The following is a 21,776-nucleotide window of genomic DNA, read 5'->3' on the forward strand; positions in this document are numbered from 1 at the left end:
GTCATTTTAAAATAAAGTTATTTTGAAACTGTCAGAACACTTCATTATTTCCAAAACACTAAGCTGGAAAATATCAAGATGAAATGTTTTCCTACATATTTTCCTCAAATACAAGTAGTTATCAAGCTTGACCCAATTTCACAAATAGTATCAATGGTGCTCACAAATCTGTTTTTCCAGCAAATTTCTGTTTAGCATGAAAATTCCTCCCTGCTGCACCTCTCTCCATCTGAGGCACCACCTCTTCTGCTTCCTGCTGTCATTTCCTTCAATTATATTAGCAACTGCCTTTTTGCGTGGACTGAACTTCCTCCACCTCTTTCTCCACCAAGCCTTCACCTGCAGAGCTAATTTTATCATTTCCCTTGCAATGTGTGTATCAAATAGATACTCAGCACTAAGGATCCTTATTACACTGCTGTCATTGTCACCTAGGTTTTTGCCACCCAGACCCCCTGCCCGGACCCCAGGCTGGGGGGGGGGGGGGGGGGAGGTCTAGGGTCATCACACACCCACTAGCTCCTCCACAGCAACTGCTTCATCTCACCAGAGAGGGAGACTAAGCTGCTTATTAGCCTTTATACATTTTCTGGCTTCTAGCTCTGGACTCACACAGCTAAACCAGTTTTGTTAATCAGCTGGATCCCAGAGGCAATATCCTCCTAAATAGCATCCTGGGCATTGCTGTGAAACATTTACCAGGAGCAGCCTTTGCTGAGCTGTTCCTCATTCCTTCCACTTGTTTTCCTCACAACCCAGTGCTAACAAGCTCAAAGCATTCATATGATAAACCTTGTCTTATACCAATTATAATTATGCCAAATAGAGCACCCAGGAGATACTATGGAATAGCCACTGCTCTTTCACAGTGTGAACTGTTTGTTCTGGCTACGGCTGGGAGAGACACACTTCCCGGGCTACATTCCTGCCAAGGTGGTCCCACATCAGGAGGACTTGTCCCCCAAACACAGACTTCTCTGACTCCTCAGTAACCACTGGGGCTCTGAACAAATACCGCAAGAGTGCCAGCTTCCCCATCCCTGGGCAGTGGCTGCTCACGTGCCTTGAGACCAGACTGCTCCCGGGGCTCCCGCCAGCAACCCAGCGGAGAGGAACGCTGCGCTGTGTGGTCCTGTCCTGCCACCTCCAGCGACAAACCAAGTGGCACGGACAAGACCGCGCACAGCTGCCTTCAAAAAGGCGCGTTAGCAGCCATGACATTCTCCCGTGGAAGGGGGCCTGGGAGGAATCTGCTAATGATCTTTGTTCCTCTTTTCAAAAGCTGACAGAACTCATCTTAAAAACAGTCAGCTCTCTCACTCTCGCTTTTCCAGCTGTAAGACTGTTGGAAAACTTCACCGCTCTGATGGCAGGGAGCCCTCCTCTCACTTCCAGCCAAAATGTATTTAGTCAGTGTATAACTGTTGCTCTTGTGAGAACAGCGGCCTTTAGCCTAAACTATTCTTTTCCCTCCCTGGGATTTTTGCCCATGATAGTTATAGACAGTAATCACATAGCCTCTCAGGCTTCACTGTGCAAGGATAAACAAGACAAGCTCTCTAAACATCTTCACCAATTCATTCCCTGATTATCCTAGTTAGTAGTTCCTCTCTGCATCTGTGCCAGTTTTAATCTACTCCCCAGAACATGGATGATCAGAATTGCACAGGATATACAAAAAGATATATCCCTATCCTGAACAGTAATATCGCCACTTTTCTGCACATGCTGGAAGGGCCTCGGTGCATATCAGGAAGATCCCGCTCTTTTTCCCAGATGCTTTCTGCTGAGGACTCAGCTTTAGCCAGCCATGGGTGACATTCCAGCATCTGCCTTGCCTGGCTTCCCCAGCTGATGAGATCCCACCTTACCAGAGCATGCTCCCATGATTATGACCTTGCATTTTATACCACTGAATTCCAGCTCATTTCTAAATACTACAGCCATCCAATTCTTGCTGTATGTTGCCTCACAGCTGTCTTCTGTTACGGTGATAGCCACTTTGTGTTATCAGCAAACTCCATTAGCAGTCTCCTACAGCTGAATCCAAGGCCCTTCATGGAAATACTAAAGACAACCAGGCTCTTTGAGGAATTCTGCCATTACCTTCTCTTCAGTCTGGTGCTTCCAACCAGTCCCAACTCCATTTCCAATTCCCAAATTCCATTTTGGTTGATAATATCCTACTTAACACTTTACCAGCTGCATTACTGAAATCCCAAAATTTTCCTGTAAAATCTCCACAGAATTAGTTACAGAAAAAAAAAAAAAAAAAAGATCATTTGACACCATCCACCTTTGGCAAAACTTCATCAACATTTACCCTACTTTCCATTAACCTCTGTATTTTTAATTATCACTTCTTTCCAGGTAAGCTCTTAAGTCTCACCTTCTCCTGAAAGCTTGTGGGGGCTCGGACCATTCCCTGCTGTTTTTAGATAAAGGCGTTATGTTTTCTGCTCTCTACCCTAAACCACTGTTTTTATAGGTCTGCTTTAACGTGTGCAGTGTTCATGCTAGTCTTTCAGCAGTTCTGCTATGGAGATTAGACAGATCACTCTCCTCTCTGCTTGAACGTATTCACTTCTTACAGCTTTTATAAAACATCTTCCCCAGTGATATTGGGAGTTGCAAAGAAGGCTCCAAGAAGAATCCCGACAATTTAAACACTGGATGAAAAATTAACTTCCAAGCTCCATACTGAATATAGCAGAACTTAACACGAAGATAAGCAGGATTAATACAGTTATTTTAACCAACTCACAAGGGCCTATCGTTAAGGTAACAGTGGTACAGTTTACTTACTGCACTGTGCAAAGGAATCCACTGAAAGGAATAAAATCTGCTTGTTTCACTCTGGTAGATATTTCTGCTAACCTTTGAGCCATCATTTTTAACATTCATTACTGGCAGATTTTGTAATCAAATACTAACAGTCATCTTTTAACTCAACCTTATAGCCCACAGTCTTGAAATGTCTCGATGCAATCAATGGCAACATAACATGACTGACAGCAAAATTCAGATCAGTCATAAAGCTGAGTCAGACCCTTCCACACTGCATAGTCCCAAATCACTAACTCCAGACTACATCTACCATCATGCTGTCTGCCTTGACTTCAAACAATTTTAAATTTTAAAGAGGGCAATCAGGCCATTTCACTTTTGGCCAAAATAATGAGGTTGAACTTTCCTAGAGAAAAATAAAAACAGGTTCTGACTTATTTTTCCCGCAAAAACGTAAAAATCCTGGAGATGTGCAACAGTAATACTTAGATGATAGTGTCTCCCTGAAGAACTCTGTTCTTCTGCAGTCTTTATTACCATGTACACCAGCTGAATTATTATTGTTAAAAATACTGCTACTTTGTTTGGCCAGTGGTATTCACCCTGTAGCTAATGGATAAAACCATAACTTTCAATAGTCATAAGCAAACGTAAAATGGACAGAAGGAATGAGAGAAAAAGTATGATATCGTCTGCAGACTGTCACTTGATCAACAGTGATATCAAGAGGCAAGTAAAGGCTGGGTACTTCAGCACTAGATACCCACTGTGGTATTAAAGAGATCTGGCCCAAAACCAAGAACTGCTGTTCTGCGAGAAACTCCAGCATTTCAAACTGTGATTTTGTTTCGAATTAGAAAGCAAATACAAAATGTTGACCTTTCCCATCAAATAAAGTTCAAGACCTATTTCTGAGTACAAAAATGAAAAGCTGGGAATATACAAACAGTATTAAATATTGCAATTAACACTGTAACATAAATCTGAAGACAAGACAGAATTAATAGAAGTACAAAGTTGAAACGTTTTGACATAAAGTATTTTCCTAAAATAGACTTCTCCCTGGAGAAAAACACTGAAAGATGCATTCCTGAAAAAAAGAGTAGACTTTAAGATACCTGCAGTTTTCAATAAAAAGCTGCACCAATGGGAAAACAGTTTTGTAATCACTGGGTTTAAACAATTTACAGAAATATGCACTTGCTGACACATCTAGAAAAATTAACAAATGTAGACCAAACTGTTAAAAAAAGGAAATAAAATATTAACAAATATATCACTGATGTGATCTCAAATTAGCTTTAAAAACAAAAACGTTTTCATGATTCGGAGAGCTCTTACTGGTTCAGATCAGCACTAAAAATAGGCAGACATTGTAAGAAGTCTCATGTTTCCAGTAATACTGGTAACTTCTCAGTTGATCTCATATTTTATTTAATGAGAGAGAACTCCACATTGATGAACTAGGGCTGTTATACCACAGATGAAACAAACCACATCACAGACCATCAGGGAAAAGGTAGACTAAAAAATGCATTATATAATTTGTAAAAATATAGCAAGGTATTGCAGGGGATGCATCAACAATAAACTAAAATCCTCCTGGAGTGAAGCCAGAATAGATATTTGGTTGAGACATGCTATAATGAAGAGGTCATAGAACCATAGAATAGTTTTGGTTGGAAGGGACCTAGTCCAAACCCTCTGCAATGAGCAGAGACATCTTCAACTACAGCAGGTTGCTCAGAGCCCCATTCAACCAGACCTTGAACATTTCTAGGAATGGGACATCTACAGCCTCTCTGGGCAACCTGTTCCAGTGTTTCGCCACCCTCATCATAAAAATTTTTTTCCCTTTACCTAGTCTGAAGCTACCCTCTTTTACTTTAAAACCATTACCCCTTGTCCTACCACAACAGGCCCTACTAAAAAGTCTGTCCTTGTCTTTCTTACAAGCCCATTTTTAAGTACTGAAAGGCCGCAATAAGGTCTCCCCAGAGCCTTCTCCTCCCCAGGTGAAACGACTCCACTCTCAGCCCTTCCTCACAGGAGAGGTGCTCCAGCCCTTTGATGATCTTTGTGGCTTTACTCTGGACTCGCTCCAACAGGTCCATGTCTTTCCTGTGCTGAGGACCTCAGAGCTGAACACAGTACTCCAGGTGGGGTCTCATGAGAGCAGAGCAGAGGGGGAGAATCACCTCCCTCGACCTGCTGGTCACGCTTCTTTTGATGCAGCCCAGGATACGGTTGGCGTTCTGGGCTACAAGAGCACATTGCTGGCTCATGTCCAGCTTTTCATGCACAAGTACCCCCAAGTCTTTCTCCGCAAGGCTGCTCTCAATCCCTTCATCCCCCAGACTGTACTGACACCAGGGGTTGCCCCAACCCAGGTGCAGGACCTTGCACTTGACCCTGTTGAACCTCATGAGGTTTGCATGGGTCCATTTCTCAAGCTTGTCCAGGTCCCTCTGGATGGCATCCTGTCCCTCAGGTGTGTCAACTGCACCACTCAGCTTCGTGTCACCTGCAAATTTGCTGAGGGTGCACTTGATCCCACTGTCTCTTGTCATTGATGAAGATATTAAAGAGTACTGGTCCCAAAATGGACCCCTGAGGGACACTACTTGTCACTGACCTCCATCTGGATATTGAGCTGCTGACAACTACTCTCTGGATGCAACCACCCAGCCAATTCCTTATCTGCCAAAGAGTCCATCCATCAAATCCATATCTCTCCAATTTAGAGAGAAGGATGTTGTGGGCGACCGTCTCAGAGGCCTTACAGAAGTCCAGGTAGCTGACATCTCTAGCTCTTCCGCTGTCCACTAATGTAGCAACTCCATCAGAGAAGGCCGCTAGGTTGGTCAGGCAGGACTTTCCTTTGGTGAAGCCATGCTGGCTGTCTCCAATCGCCTCCCTGTCCTCCATGTGCCCTAGCACAGCTTCCAGGAGGACCTGTTCCATGATCTTCCCAGGCTCAGAGAGGAGGCTGACAGGTCGGTACTTCCCAGGGTCCTCCTTTCTACCCTTTTTAAAAACGGGTGCAATGTTTCCCTTTTTCCAGTCTCCAGGGACTTCACTTGACTTCTGTGACTTTCAAATATGATGGAGCATGGCTTGGCAACTACATCAGCCAATTCCCTCAGGACTCTAGGATGCATCTTGTCAGGTCCTCTAGACTTCAGTATGTTCAGGTTCCTCAGGTGGTCTCAAACCTGATCTTCTCTTGCAGTGGGAGGGACTCTGCTCTCCCAGTCCCTGCCCTGAGGTCCATCCACTCAAAATGTGTCGGAAGAGAGTTTGCCAAGAGAGGTCATTCCCTCCTCCTTCACTGTGACATGCAGTCGTGCTGAACCACTCTGTTCCATTGGCACAAGGAAACACAGACCTGTCATGTCAGCCATGCACTGAGCATGAGAATCCCTGCAGTGGCTTATGCTCCTCCTGTGGGATACAGACCAAGCTGCACATTCATCATAGAGCTGCTGCAGTCCCCTTCCTCCTACAGACCTGTCACACCACATGCTGATGGTGGTCAGCCTCAGCTGAGCATCTGCCCTGCATCAAACATCAAAGACCACCCAAAGAGACCTTGCATCCCTCCACCCAGAGTGGACTCAGGGGGGAGATCTGCTAGACAGCACAGCCTCTGTCAGTGTGACCCAACGTGCTGGTATATTGTGCATCAGTGGACACATTATTTAAGAGATGACAAAAGTTCACAAGCATAGGACTGGAGAAAAATACAGACCACTAAAATTAAAAAAAAAAAAAAAAAAAGCAGATTTGAGCCTGCATCTCAGAAGAGATGTACCCTGAGAAGAGCTGCACAGCCAGTATGGTCGATGCTGGCTGTAAGCAGGACAGAAGTCCAGAAGGGACTCAGAGGGAATTACAGTAACTGAGCCTTGTGGTCAGTCCATTCAATGCATTATTTCCAGTTACTAGAGAATAAAGAAAAGTTCTGCCTGAGCTGGAAAGTATTTTTCAAGCAACAGCACACCTATAACTCTCATGAGAAATAGCTTAGAAGAAAAAAACCCAGATGTTCATCATATGGATTACTACTTCACAAATATTCCCGAGACTGCAGAGCTTCAAGGATGGAGCTTTCCACCAAGAGAAAACTGTTCAGTTGGATTTATGTCTCTCCTGTTCTAGCAAAGTCAGACAGTAATAGCACTGAAACGCTGTCTGATGGAGGGAGGGAGCCAGCAGCAAACGCCACTAGGTGAGACAGATCATTATCAGCCAAACACTCTCTCAGCTGAGAATAGCAACAAGCTCAGAAGAAATTACTGTGCCTGGTGTGACAGCAGGGTGAGAGCAGGGCTCTCATTTCCAGTGCTGCAGCAGTGACCTTATTCACCCCTCTCAGCTGAGCGCTGTCCTTTACCTTCTGTAGGAAGATGCTTAACAGATGGACCAAACTGGGCGCAGACACTCGCCATGCCACATGCTCATACTCTTCAGAGAAGCAGAGCCCATCTTAGACAACACACAAGTACCTTGATGACCTTCCAGCAATAAGCTTCAGGACCGCTCACCTAGCTCCCGAAGACAGCCTGAAACAGCATCTCTGGGTACAAAACATGCTCTTCTAATTCCTCCTGGTGGCAACTTTAAAGGCTGAGGGTAACATTCTGGCTTCAGATCTAATTATTTCATCTTAATTGTCCAAATCCCAACCATCACTGCACATGCAGGTGTAGTAGAAATGAAACTTGCTGGGCTGACTGCTTGCAACAACCCACCTGAAGAAATGAAAACAAAGGAAGAGTGTACGTCAGAGGAGAGAGATGGTGAAAGGCAGCTAAGGAAAGGATGCAAAAATAGTGGTCCTGAGCAGAGCCAGGTCCTCCTCCTGACGCACGGATGGCAGTCATGAGCCCCGCGCAACCGGCAGCTCATTTGAGACAGCGGGGAAGGGTATAGCAAGGAGTCGAGTCCTCACTGCTTCAGCATTTTCCTCAATCAAAAGCAGGGAACAGTGGTGTGGCCCTGTTTTTGCTTTCCTCTGGTAAGCAGCAAAACCAAGGCAAACCATAATGAACTTAGCTCTGAGAGAAAGCCTGCTCACAAGGAGGTAAGTTTCTTTGCAATATCCACTCAAACCTTGGGAAACAAGGCAGTGAACGCACTGGCTACAATGATCTCTTCCCAGTTACTCAAGCAACACAGTACACTACCATATGTGTAGGAGTTATTTGGATTACAGCATTACCTCAGAGCTGTAATCTGAATGGGTGTCACTGGAAAAGAAGAGAAGCCAGTTTCAGACTTCAGAGTACGTAAATCCAAGTAGGAAGGGAATAAACATCCACAGCTGTCCCCCTTTGCTGTCCAGCAGCAAAATTAAGGAGCACATCAACCAAGAACTGATTTCATTCTTCATTTACTACACAACGGTGCTTGCTGGCACAACTGAGAGCATCATGGTGGTGTTTGAAAGACGAAGTTAAGTAGGTTTAAATACCGCACCACGAAACAAATGACGGTAAGGTTTCTTCTTTGTGCTATAGCTCAGAAAACAAAAAATTTCAGTGCAAAAGTGCCTGCATCTCACCATGGCCCCTACTCAGCTCAAACCACTCAGTCTCCTTCATATCTTAACACTATTTTATGATACAATACATTCTGGATGATAGTTGCTTAATTACAAAAACTCTCAGATGAACAGTGACAATATTAAAATCTTGCCAAACATCAAATCCACTGTATGATCATTCAATGTCTTAAAGACATGGTTTTTATTATTCTTCTTACTGTCTGAGATAAGTACTGAAAGACATTTTACTATAATAGGCCGTGCTCTGTTGAAGCAACTGTACAGCCTGGGACAATACATGCAGTGCTATCATAATTATAGACAAACTCTTATTATAACCTCTGACTACATGAAGTTTATATCTCATATGCCCCGCCCCCCCCCAAAAAAAAAAAAAAAATTAACCCTGGAAGAAAATGGAATTATGAAAGGTTTGCCTAGGAGTAAAGTTGTAGAGCAAAGACCAATAAAATGAGGTTGAACATTTCCAGGCTTTAAGAACAAAAGAAATAAAAAATAAGCTTTATATTGTATCAAACCAGCAACTTTCACAGTGACAGTGGCTCCCTAAGAAAGAATTGTATTGCATCCCACTGACATTACTGAATTCCTAGGGAACAAACTTTTATTATCTCTGTTTTAATAAAAGAAACACATGAGCATTTTTATAGCCTGTGTAAGTTCTGCATCATACAGAAGGTGGTACACCACTGAGACCTTTGCCCTGGCTGCCCTCCCTATTTACAAGTCCTTTTCTACTCCCTCTGTTCCAGCCATTTCTTTTGTACAAATGAGGCATTAGGGTGCCAGTCTCCCTTACTGCTTGCTCTGCATGCTTTGCCCGAACACAACTGTGGTTATAGCCTGCATGCCTAACTGCTCATTCAGTCCACAAAGGCTACTTGTTTGTAAGCATGGGGAAGCATTTAATAAAATTAATCGCAGGCTTGGTGTACCTTCTCACAATGGATCCCAGGGGATTTCTGTAGATAAGGCTTCCTTAGCCTATCATCCAAGGGGACACAGCCACTGCAGATGTTGGGGATATGTAGGTGACTTCTCTAGGAGAGTGTGGATGCATTCTCTCTAGATTACAGTTGAAAGCTTTCTATGGCTTTGGAGGATGCTGATAATTGCCCAAATCCATCAGGAATGATACAGCATGTGCAACGAGGTTTTTAAGAGCTGACAGGAATTTTTTGACAATTTCTATCCACATCCTACCACTCCAGGACCACAGAGCAGCTACAGGAGATTAAAAATTGAAACTTCCAAACATATGGTGACTGCATGTTAGTTAGTCCAGAACTGCCCAGTTCTCCATATAAAAATTGACAAGGATGTGCCTATAGATCTACTTACTCATATAGACCTGAAGGCAATGGTTTTCTGCACGCAAGTGCTAATACAACATAGAGACATGGATGTTGCCATACCTGCTGAGTTTGTATTTGCTTGAGTTTGTACTAAATGTCTTTGTACAGAAAGTCACTATCAGCTTGAAAGCCACCTAGTGAATAAATCTGGAAAGGCTCGTTTGTGTAAATCTCTGTGCTCATTTTGTACCTTATAAATGAAGACAGGAAGGACCAACCCATCAAGGAATCGTTCCTTTCACAAAGAGGTAAAAGCAGGTAGGCAGACCCAGGCCCAGCATCAACAAATGCATTTCCCCCGCGGTCAGCACTTGTTAGCATCTATTAGCTGTTGAGTTTCCTTAGTGATCTAAGTAATGTCAGAAAGATCAAAGAAAACCTGATTGACTTAATGAGCCATTTGCAATTTCACTACAGCAGTCATCCAGATTGAAGCATGAAATCTTTGAGACAAGCAGACATTAGCAACAGCTTACAGCAGTGGGGCTGAGGGAATGAACATTTCCTTTTTGTGATGAAAAACGCTTGCTGCTTTTGTATATGCAGGGTCTGACTGTGCTCAGAGTGTGGTGATGGGATCATATAAAATATCTTTACAAGTAGTCACACAGCATATACTGTAACTGCAAGCGGGCGTTTTGATGCATAACATGATAAAAGTTACAAGCAGGCCAAATAGAGGAAAAGACTGTGAGACACTCCTGCCCCCCTCAAGAAAACACCAGCCACTCCAAACAAACACCCCAAAGCTAAGCCACCGGTAATGCTGTTGGTCACAGAGCTGGTGATCACCATGCCAACTTCCTTTCTGGACTAAATCCCACATGTAATACCTAAATAGGTATGTAGAATAAATACTTTTCCCTAAAAAAGTTATTAAAAATCCTGTGCTTTTGTATTTTGTGGCAATTTAATGCTATTCCAGGTTCATGACCAAAGCCATCAGACACAACCACCCAGCACCTCCCAGGGGAACGCTATACTAAAATACTTGTGCAGATGGATACTCCAGTGATGAATTGCCACTAAAACGCTTGCCTGCAAAATCCACCTGAACATACACAGCCCACTCGGGATTTCACTGTGCAGGCCTGTTGATACAGCAGATAGATGCTTCAAATGAATCCCAGGTCTCCCTGTGCTGCTCTGTGTAGAAACACAGAGATTGCCTCTTGTGTGGAAAGACTAGAAAAGTAATTAAGGATAGCTTGAGGAAGAATAGAAACACTATGGATTTGGCCGGATTGCCTAGAGTACTTTCAAAGTCCCTAGTATATATACCAGAAAGATAGCTTCTGCCTTCTGGTGTCAAAAACAAAAAAGAAGAAGAAAAAAAAAAGAAAAAAGAAAAGAAAGAGAAGAAAGAAAAAAAGAAGAAAGAAAAAAACAAGGAAAAAAAAATAAAATAAAAAAGAAAAAGGAAGAAAAAAGAAGAAAGAAAAAATATGGAATATTAAAAGATAAAAGAAAAGAAAAAAGAAAAAAAAAGAAAAGAAGAAAATAAAAAAAGACAGCTGCCTCCAAAATCAAATGCAGTGAGGGACAAGCATGCTTGTACCATACGTATCAGTGAGGGACCAAGTCTACACCTGCCTCTTGGCAGTTAAAGAGCTCACACACCACCTGTGCTGCTGTGGGGTCACCGAGTCCTAAACCCAAACCAGCTCATCAGAGCCTGCTGCTCTTCTGCAGCCCATAATGGAGACAGACACCAAGGTTACAAGCAAGAAAGATGCCCAGACAATTAGCAAAATACAGTTGCCACAGGTGCCATTTCTGTTGTTGTTTTTCTTTTTCACATAAAATAAGAATGGGGTCAGTCAGTACCAAGTGTGGATGAAAATATCATCAAATCCCACTCTTCCAGCAACACAGAAACTCTCAAAAATTCAGCTGGCTGTGATATGGCTTGGTGAAGGAGTGCACCCTCAGTAACTGACTCAAAAAAATCCCACTTCTTGCAACTTCAGGGATTATTTTTCATATAATATCCACCTATTCACTAGCTAAATCTGACCCTACTTAGTTTATGCCTGCACCCAGAGATGGCTTTTTTCCAGACAGCTTCTGTGGCCTACTTACCCCCACTTTTGTTAATAGTGTGGCTGTTTTGCCTCCACTTCAATGGTTCATTCTCATGTGCAGGATTTTTTTTTTTTTTTTAATTTGCTTTGGTTGCTAAGGGGGAAGCTTTAGCATGGTAGGCAAGGATTTAGTCACATGTGAGCTAGGAACATTATCCTTAGAGATTAATTTGAAATCAAGTGACAATCAGCTGGGTATGTGTTTATTTTCTATCTCTCAAAAGCTTTAAAAGTATCACAGGATTTTTGGATCCTCTGAAGGAGATCTATTCTTCTTCTACATTATTCAACCTCAGAGACAACAAAAAGAGTATCATGCTTGTCTCCAATGTCAGGGATAAAATTAGTAATTTCACTGCAAATCAGAAAACAAGCTAGATTATTATGAAGAACAGCTCTACACTCATCAAAAGGTTGTTTCACAACGGTCTTTCAGATGTACTAAAGGCAGCTGCCTCACTATGAATTTGATTCAATAAGCCGAGGGAACATAATTCATTTGGTACGTAGTTTGCTAATCAAAGAGTATTTCTTGGCATCTAAACTGTGCGTGACAGAACGTTAAGCCTGAAAACATATGGTTAGTCCTCAAAGTTTTTCATCAAATCCAAGAAACATAACGTGCATACACGGAAGCAATTCTTCTCATTCAAGTGATGAAGATGAAAGCTGTGTTACAAAGCTTTGTAATGCTGATCTGTGGTCCTAGGAAGATGTTATGAGAAATGGTTTTTCCCTCTTGTATTTGTGCAGGATAGAAAGCTTGACGACATTACAGTTTCTCCTTCTTTCAAATTATTGTCCCACAGAGCATTACCTGTGATGACAGCAAAACTTATGAGCAAGCACTATCAGTAAAAAAGAGTCCTGGTATATCTTCTATTGAATTCAGTCTTAGAAGCATAAAACTTTTTTTTTAATCAAGGTTACCGTAGGCCTCCCACCTTGCATGTCTGTGCTGTGGGGAACAGGTCGAGGAAGAACATCACTTCTCCTGAAATGTATCACCTTAGGAGACTGCTCTACTGCAGTTTGAACATGTGGACTTCTACCACCACAAGCAGCCACGATAAAAAGCTATTAAATGAACCATCTTGGCTACGGGGGACTAGTTCACCGTGCTCTTTCACAACATGAGCTACAAAGCAGCAGGAAGGAGCATGAATTGCTGCACAGTGTCTGCTTGCAGTTTTCCTGGTCTGATGGATGCTGCAACTGAGAGAAACCAGGATCTCCCTCTAAGGTGACCACTACTCTTCAAATCGTAAATAATCTCATGACTAACAAACAACTTAAGAGATCAAAACCTGGTATATTTTGCTGGATCCAGAAAGGATCAAAACTTTGCTTTGTTTTCAGAATAAGTCAATATGTAAATGAAAACGGCCACGGTACAGATGGGGGAAAAAAGAGACAACTATGGGTTTTACTTGAAAATGCCAAAGGAACATTTCTTAAATGTAATACTTTATTCAGGGGAAAAAAACCCCACACCAGAATTATTTGAACAATTCAACCTTATTCCACACTTGCATTCAGATCTTTCAAAATTCAGTGATGTGAGGGAAAACCCCCACCCAAGTATGGTTACAAAACTGCTGCCAAAAGGAAGATACTGCATTCTTAATGCAAAGCTGTTTGCCAGCATTTATTAATAAGCAGAAAATAGTTTAAAATATATAAATCTATGCAGCAACTGGCAACAAAAGCACATATATTATCTACCTGAACACAGTAGTTGGATTTGATCTATGTATTTATTCTGAAAAGTACAGAATAATCTTTTTGCAAATAATTATGAGGTGGTTCAAAGTAGCAAACACAGCACAGCTGGAACATACACCTCAGCTCCTTTAGTATGAATTACATACTTCTACATTACTGAAACATTAATGCCATGAGATTGAAGAGAATTCTGTAAGTTCTACTAATTGTGCTGCATCCTTTGACTGCTCTTCTATTTATTTTTTAACAGGATCATCATCAAATAAGGAGCAGTTCTGAGTATACTTGATGTTTGCTTTTAGAGCAGTTAACTCAATATACAAGCTCAGTTTCTATGTAGATTAACACACATTCCAAGCCTGTGTCTTCCCGTGGTGTATTTTTGTAATAAAAATGCAAATAAAAATTCAAAATGAGATGCCACATTTGGAAGACTAAATAGTAGCTTTGGAGATAATTTTAAAGCTACATTTCTTTTGCAATGGCTAAGACAGGCAAAGAAAGGAAAGGAAGTATTCATGCAGCAGACGTGATTACACACCTGTGGCTCACATGAAAAATCTCAGTTGCAATTTTGAAAAACAACATTTCCTGGTATTCCAGCCCAATTATTTACCGGCATTTCAAGTTAGTTATAATCTTAAAATTTGCTGTAGATAAAGGCATACTAAGATTTCAAAGGCTTAAGTAATTCGTAGCTCAGCCCTATCTAGAATCCATTTGAAGTTTCTATTTTTCCAAAGAGCTTCAAGGAAGTACATTATGAGCCAGAGAAGAAAAGTTTTTTTAATGGCTATTTTATTGATGCAGCAAGCTTTAAGAAGAACATGGTGGTTTCTTGATTATGCTACTTCATGTTCTAAGGAACACTTATAAAGATGTTTACCAGGGAAAACAAATCCCTGACCAACAAGGTGTTTAAAAGCAAAATCCATCAACAGAGTAGTACTTCAGTACAGAGAAGGGCTCTTCAGACTCAGCAGAAAGGGAGATGCCCAGTCCAGTGGAGCCTATATAAACATATGTGGAGGATACACAAACAGCTGCAAGTGCAGCCACACAAGCACTTCTGAATCATATTCCACTGCTTATAAAACCTTCTGTGTCAGTGTTTTACCATTTCAGGTAAAGTTTTTCTCTGTTTTTTCAAGTTAACAGTTGCTTGGGAAACTTGCCATAAAACTGGCTCAATCTTTCTCAAATATGAGGCATGTTTTCTTTGCAGGTTGCAGTGTCACAGGCACTGCGTCATTCATCTCATAGAAGGGGACAGTGCTCCCAATAGACCTTCCTGGCACAGGCACATCCATGCAGAGAGCAGAACATTAGCAGGCCATTGACCCCCATTATAAATTTCTTACACACTGCAACTCTTTTTTTTTTTTTTTTAAGGGGAAAAAAACTGTAGCTCTTGTGTCTTGGCATTAAATTTCAGGTTTCCTACCAAGTTGTCAAGAACACATATCTGCCTTTAAGGTGAAAATTGGCTGTGATTTATCAAAGTCAGAATGGTATAAATAATGCATGTCTTGCACAGACAGCTTTTTTTTGTAATGTAACAACTAATGGCCTGTCAACACAGTATTCCAATTTCAGAACCTCTACAATGGTCTGTAGTCTCTTTCCTGTATGATAAATGAAGGCCTGTTAGGAGGCAAAATCACAGTAATGGTGTCCTGAGATCTTTGATATAATGTGTGATGGTATGCAGAGAGAAAAGCCACGCATCTTTAAGGTATGTAAAAGTAGTTAAGGATGCAAATTCTGCAGTATCAGGCTTTGATGATGAGCCAAATGAAAACATTATTTACTCAATATCTGAAGCCTGATGCATAAATAAAAACTTAAATAATCTAGATCATTCTGATAGATTTATCCACACCCAGTAAGGAAATCCGAGGCAAGATGTTCAGTGCTTATGCTAAGAAACCACATTTGAAAAACAAAACAAATGGAAAAACCTACATTCTGAAAAAAAAAAGGCTAAGCCAATCCCATAAAATCTCATTAGGCTTTAGTGCTGGATTTTCTTTCAAGATACAAAAGCTTCTCCTTCAAAGTGTTTCTCTTTAAATATTTTAGGATTATGCCCAAGTTCTGACTAACCCACAGTAGCATGGAAGAAACACATCTGCTGTAGTTTCTTTAAAAGGAATTAGAAAAGCAGCATTACCAACACACACATTGAGCACATGTTACCTGCCAGAAACTTACCTTTCTGTGATTGTTTCTCTGAGACCACTAGCAACCCCTTTCACCACCGTACTAGCCTTTGGCGTCAGCACTACTTGAGATATAAAAAAGGAGCCCTTCTTTCTTCTTTCAGTGATTGATGCCTGGAGGAATTGAATCAGTTTTTCCGGATCTGTTGTGTTTGCCCAGGGAGCTGGCATCATCTGGCCTGGCCAAAGAAATGGTACTTCGAGAGCCACTGGACTATGGTAGAACACTAGCACTTGGTGTTCCTTTTCCCACAGGTACTGGAGGCTGACTTCATGGGCAAATATAGCAGGACACATTTTGTTTCCATACGTGTCTTTGAGCATTTGGACGAGCTTTTCATGGTGGTATTTCTGCATCCCGTAGAAGTGATTGAAGTCCAAGAAGACCACTTCTTTTGGGTGATCAGCAAGAAACGCATTGATCTCTTCCAGACCCTCCTTGACTTTGGCACTGAATAAACCATGAGCAAAGTAGAGTTCATTGTCTGGGTCTCTGGGCTTGGTAGAAATTCTAAGATCAAAATACCGTATACCTGCCCCCAGCTGGCTGGTGAAGTTCATGGTCTGTGTAGCCAGCCACTTCCTCATCAGCTTTTTAGCCACAGTCCCAAAAACAGACACAAAATTCTGGACCGTCTCTGGCTGTTCAGGCCCAACTGGAGAGGCTTCATCAATGTAGAAGCTAAATGAGTCATGAGACCCTAAAAACACAACAACGGAAAACAATCAATATTGTATTCATATATTAAAAGTCATTAGTGATTCTTTCTTAATGAAAATAATTTTCTGACCTGTACCAACACTTACCAATGAACTCCTCCCCTGCCCTTTTTCTCAATACACTACATTTGTCTGGCAGCATTTACCCCTCCAGTACCTTGCAGGAACTTGAAGGAAAGGTAGTGCCTGTTCCACTGTTTGTCTGGGCACTCCCTCACTCTCTTCCAGCTCTTACTTATGCCTTTAAGCTCAGTGAAGTCAGCAGGCTCTGAACATACAGAAATACTGTCTGGGTGCAGGCAGAGCCACACTCCTGCTGTCCCAGCCGGAGGGGATGCTTCTGGTCAGACTCCCTGCAGCAAGCAGGTCTGCCCCTCAGCCTACCTCACACCACTTGCAAAACTCCTTCAAGGTCAGCAGGACTTGTATTTCTGCAATGGACTGGAGCACCAATGCCCTCAGAGATCCAAATCCTATCATCAAAATGAGTTCAGAGCACAAATCTTGCCTGCTGATGATACTTTTGTAGGTGCTTTTCAAAATTACTTTCCAAAGCACGCATGCTGTGGCAAATAAGTATCCCATTAATTAAATCCTGCTAGTCGGTATTTCTGATGGTGATGCTATTTTAACTGAACTGGAACAAACCCTATAAACTGAAGTGACAGCTATAACATTTTCTTCTTTAACAATAAATGGAGTCACGACAAATCATCTTAGACTCTGGCTTGGATTTGGCTTTGTTTAATCTGAGAAATGTCTTAAAATTTTGTACAGCCCTGCTTTTCATGGTTGTCTCTTTGAACTACATTTTACTTTTAAATATTAGATAAATTTTCCATTTTGATGAAGCTTTCTACTGCTAAGTGTTGAAGGAATAGCATATTCCTTGCAGAACCTGATTAGATCATGGAGCATCTGGTTACACACTGATACCCCAGGGGACCAGATCTGCATACAGAATTTTAATGGTAAAACAAATGATTAGAGCTGTGACTTGTGTCTCAACAGTATTACAGGGAAAATCAATGAGATACATTGAATGTTCTGCTCAATGTAACCTGCACTAATATAGAAATCAAACTAAATCTAGTCTTGTTTAAAATAAGGCATAGCTACTGATATTAGCAAGGGATGGATCTTGCAAACCCTCACTTTTTCCATTGAAGTCTCTTTTATTTCAGTAGGATTTTATGTCAGAATAAGTACATGTATAAACTTGATCAACTGATTGAAGCAGTAGGCTCAAAATGGTATTAAGATTAATTAAACCATTTGACCTTTATTGTCTGATGTACGGCCACTAGCAACTTGAAGTTGCAGAAGAGGTAGCTAAACTCAACCACCATGGCCAATATACAACACAGTGCCAAACACTACTTGAAACTATTTAAGTTGAGAGAGGCAGCAAAGTTCTCACAGCAGAAAACTAAGGTGAACAACTTGTCAGCAGGTAGCTTTTAGCTACTGGTAATGCAAAACACAGAGAAGAGAGTGCAGCGGGGGGAAAACACCACAGTTAGAAGTGACTGAACATTACAAGCAGGATAGTTTAGAAAAATATTTTTTCTTAATTAAGGTCTTCATGCACATATTTGACCCTAAAAATGGGGATTCCTATGTGGAATGTACAGAGAAAAGCACACAGTGCTCTGAGAACCTCCATGTTTTGTAACCCAAACAAGTAAGCCTTATTAAACACTACAGTAAGAAAATAAGGCTTGACTTAACTTGGCTGACACTGAACGAAGCAGATGGCAGCTATTCAAGACTATGTAAAGATACCTCCTGACTGAAAAATACAGCAAATGTTTCGACTTTCCACAAGTGTAAGTAGTTTGAACAGGTCATTTAAATATTTATTTTCATCATGCACTCATCTGCATTTCCTTTTGCCTTCATCCTGTCCTGTTGTCCTAACCAGCTTTCTCATGTAACTTGGGGAAATTCAAAATCCTTACACTTGGCAGAGCAAATCAGAGTAGGATCTTTTACACTGTCCTGCCCCAAATCCCTATGTTCCTGGTAATGAGAAAATACTGTACAAATATACACTTGTTTTTAGCAACCAGGTTTGCTCCCAGCGTTGCTTTGGTGCATGGGGACATTCCCATCCTACTTTGCTACTGGGAAGTGGACTTCCAGGTTCTCTGTATCACCAAATCTCAGCTCCCATGAAGACAGGATGCAACGTACTTTCAGAAATACTAACGCAATGATACCTGCAGTCTTTGGAAGGTAGCAGTCCTTGCCCATCAGGTATCTTCATTATAGCAGGGCAGGGAACACACTGACCTGATGTATGGGACAGTGTCTATCACAGAGACTTCAGTCTGAGACATGGGGAAGCAAAGAGAGGGGAAATGACTCGTCCCAAGTTACACAGGGAGGACGAATAAGCTGATATTCCTCTTGTGTGCAAACATATTTTCTCACCACTTCACTAAGTGTCTAGCACTTTTTAAAAATATTGCTCCCTGTTTTCCCACTATTTCAACAATGCAACATATCATTGATTCAAGGAGTCAAGGATGAAGGCTCGTGGATCAGGATCACACCATGGTGAACAAGGGGTAAACAAGGTGTGCATATGCTACAGACTGCCCAGTCAAGAGAAAGTGGACAAAGCCTTCTTAAAACAACTGGAAGAAGCCTCCTGATTACAGGGCTTGTTTTCATGGGGAACTCTTGAGACATTTGCTGGAAGAGCAGGACAGCAGGGCACAGGCAATTTGGAAAGCATCAAAGACTTTTATTCTGCAGGCCCTCCTTTAAGTAGACAAGGCACACTGGTGGACATGGTACAAATTAAGGAAGAAATGACTAGGGACATGAAGGCTGACAGCAGCCTTAGACAGAGTGACTACGATGTCATACAAGAGTTTAAAATACTGAGGAAAGCAAGGAAGGCAAATAGCAGAATAAAGATCCTGGACTTCAAAGCAGCAGTCTTAGCTTCTTCAGGAAATTGGTAAGTGGTAGCCTGGAGAATTACCTTAAATGCCGAGAGACTCAGGGGTAATGGTTGAACTTGAAAGACAACCTCTCTAAAGCATACGAACAGCGTGCAAGAAAACAAGGAGTTAAGGCAGGAGGCAAGTTTGGCTGAATGGATAACTGCTGAGTGAGCTCAAACTTAAAAAGCCATGTACAGAAGGTGTAAGCAGGGACAGACTCCCTAGGAGGAACAGAGGAGGAATGCAGGGAGGGAGTTAGGAAGAGCACAGGTTCGCTGGAGTTCCTGCAAGGGACGGGAAACCTGCAAGGGATGAGAAAGGCAACAGAGAGATCCTGCAGATGTCAGCAGCAAAAGGGATCAATGAGAATGCTGGCCCACTACTCAACAGGGCAGGAGACCTCGTAGTGCAGCACAACGAAACTACTGAAGTACTTGGTGTCCTCCTTGCCTTAGTCTTCACTAGCAAGGTCTGCTCTCAAGCACCACATGTCTCTCTGCCTAGTACTTTCTCTTTTTCAAACTGCTCCTCATTAGTAAAAAGTGACTGAGTTAAGGACTACTTACATAGATTAGACACATATAAGCAGATGGGACAAGACAGGATTTATCTGAACATGCAGAAGGCACAGGCCAAGATCACTGTAAGGCTACTCTCTCTCACCTTTGGCAGGTCATGTTGACTGGAGGAGGCGAAAGTTACACTCATCTTCAAAACGGGAAAGCAGGACAATCCAGGGAACCACAGTCTGTCAGATTCAATTCAGTCCCAAGGAAGATTACAGAGCAAGTCCTCGTGGAAACCACTTCCAGCTTATGAACAGTAAAAAGGTGACTGGGAACAGCTACCATGGATTTAGCAAGAGCAAATCATGACTGACCAACCTGATTGCCTTCTAGGACGGAATGACTGGCTTTGGGGAAAACAAAATTTTCCTTTTACTTCAGCACTTTACTTAACCTCCTTTAATATGCTTGCAGTCTAACTGGGAAGACACCAACTAGACAAGTGCCCTATAAGGTTACGTGAAAAACTACCTGGACTATCAGGCTCAAAAGGTTGCGGGTGAAGGTTCAAAGTCTAACTTGCAGCTGATTACAAACCAATTCTGTTTAACATCTTCATCAGTGACAGAGACAACGTGATGGGGAGCACCCTCAGCAAGTTTGCAGGTGAAACCAAGTTGGGGGAAGAGGTTAATGCTCTGGAGGCAAAAGCTGGTATTCAAAGAAATTTCAGCAGAGCAGAGAAGCTGGATGACAGGAACCTTAAGAAGTTCAAAGGCAGGACGGACAGACAATCCTATTCAGTAGCACCAACTGGCTAAAAAGCAGCTTTGAGGAAAAAGATTTGTTCACTCGGACATAAGGAAAAAACAACTTCCCCGAAAGACCAGTTAAGCCCTGGAGTGGGAGCCCAGCAGGGCTCCAGTCTATGTCCCTGATTCTCAACGCCTGGCTCGACAGCCTCATCTAATTTGGAGTTAGCTCTGCTTTGAGCAGGGGATAGACCAGATGAGTTCTGGAGCTCCTTTCAACTGTAAATTATTGTGTCTGCTTATTCACCCCTCCCCCAAGATAAAAATAGATTCGTTTCTTGTCTGTCAACCTTAGAAGCAATTATCAAGAGACAAAATGTCTGCACCAGCTGTGATCCAAAAAACCAAAGTGGCCAGTTTCAACCATTGAGACATTAAATTTTCATGAATTTATATGCGCCGAACACTATTAGATATTCAAGAGTAAAATGTACAGTATCTCTTAGATTGCAAGAAAACAGCTGCTAGTACTTTTACTAGGGATAGCAGTCTCCTGTTTTCTTTACTGAATTCCTGTAATAGGACAATCGGGAATATATAACCGACTACATCTCAGCTATGGACGTATTTATGGCTTCCCTGGAGGACTAAACCCCCCATTTAAAAAATAATTGGCCTGAGTGCTGAAAAAAGTCCCTCAGGGAGAGTGTGTTTCAGTTCAGAATCATTTCTTCAGTCCCACAGAGGCACAGCAAAGGTACTATTTTTGGTGGCTAAGCTTTAACATACCATTCGAACCAGCAAGTGTAGTTGAACTTCGCTCTGCCTTCCCCTTGCCTCACTGTTGGCTCTAGTCATCCCTCTTAACAACAGTCTGGTAAATAGCACCTAAAATAGAGATACTGAATCGAACAGCAATGCCCAACATGCTCCCAGCAGCAGCAATCGCACCCTGAAGATCCACAAGTCACAGAAAAACCACAAACAGATAGAAGCAAAGTTTCACAAGTTTTGGTGTATTTTACTCTCTTCCCCTTCTCCCACAGATCTCAAGCTTCTCTTGTCTCTGCGCTGGGAGTTATCCAACAGCTGTTGGAAG

General features: G+C 42.0%; 1 protein-coding gene across 1 annotated transcript in view; it reads right to left on the reverse strand.

Moving 5' to 3' along the window:
- PLCXD3 (phosphatidylinositol specific phospholipase C X domain containing 3) overlaps positions 1–21,776 on the reverse strand; it is an 83,502-nt gene that overhangs the window by 13,822 nt on the left and 47,904 nt on the right. Inside the window, exon 2 of the mRNA XM_075020158.1 lies at positions 15,735–16,443. Within this exon, the coding sequence (XP_074876259.1) occupies positions 15,735–16,443 (709 nt within the window). The remainder of the gene's footprint in view (positions 1–15,734; positions 16,444–21,776) is intronic.

The sequence above is a fragment of the Buteo buteo genome, chromosome Z, assembly GCF_964188355.1.
Source record: "Buteo buteo chromosome Z, bButBut1.hap1.1, whole genome shotgun sequence".
Classification (NCBI taxonomy): Eukaryota; Metazoa; Chordata; class Aves; order Accipitriformes; family Accipitridae; genus Buteo; species Buteo buteo.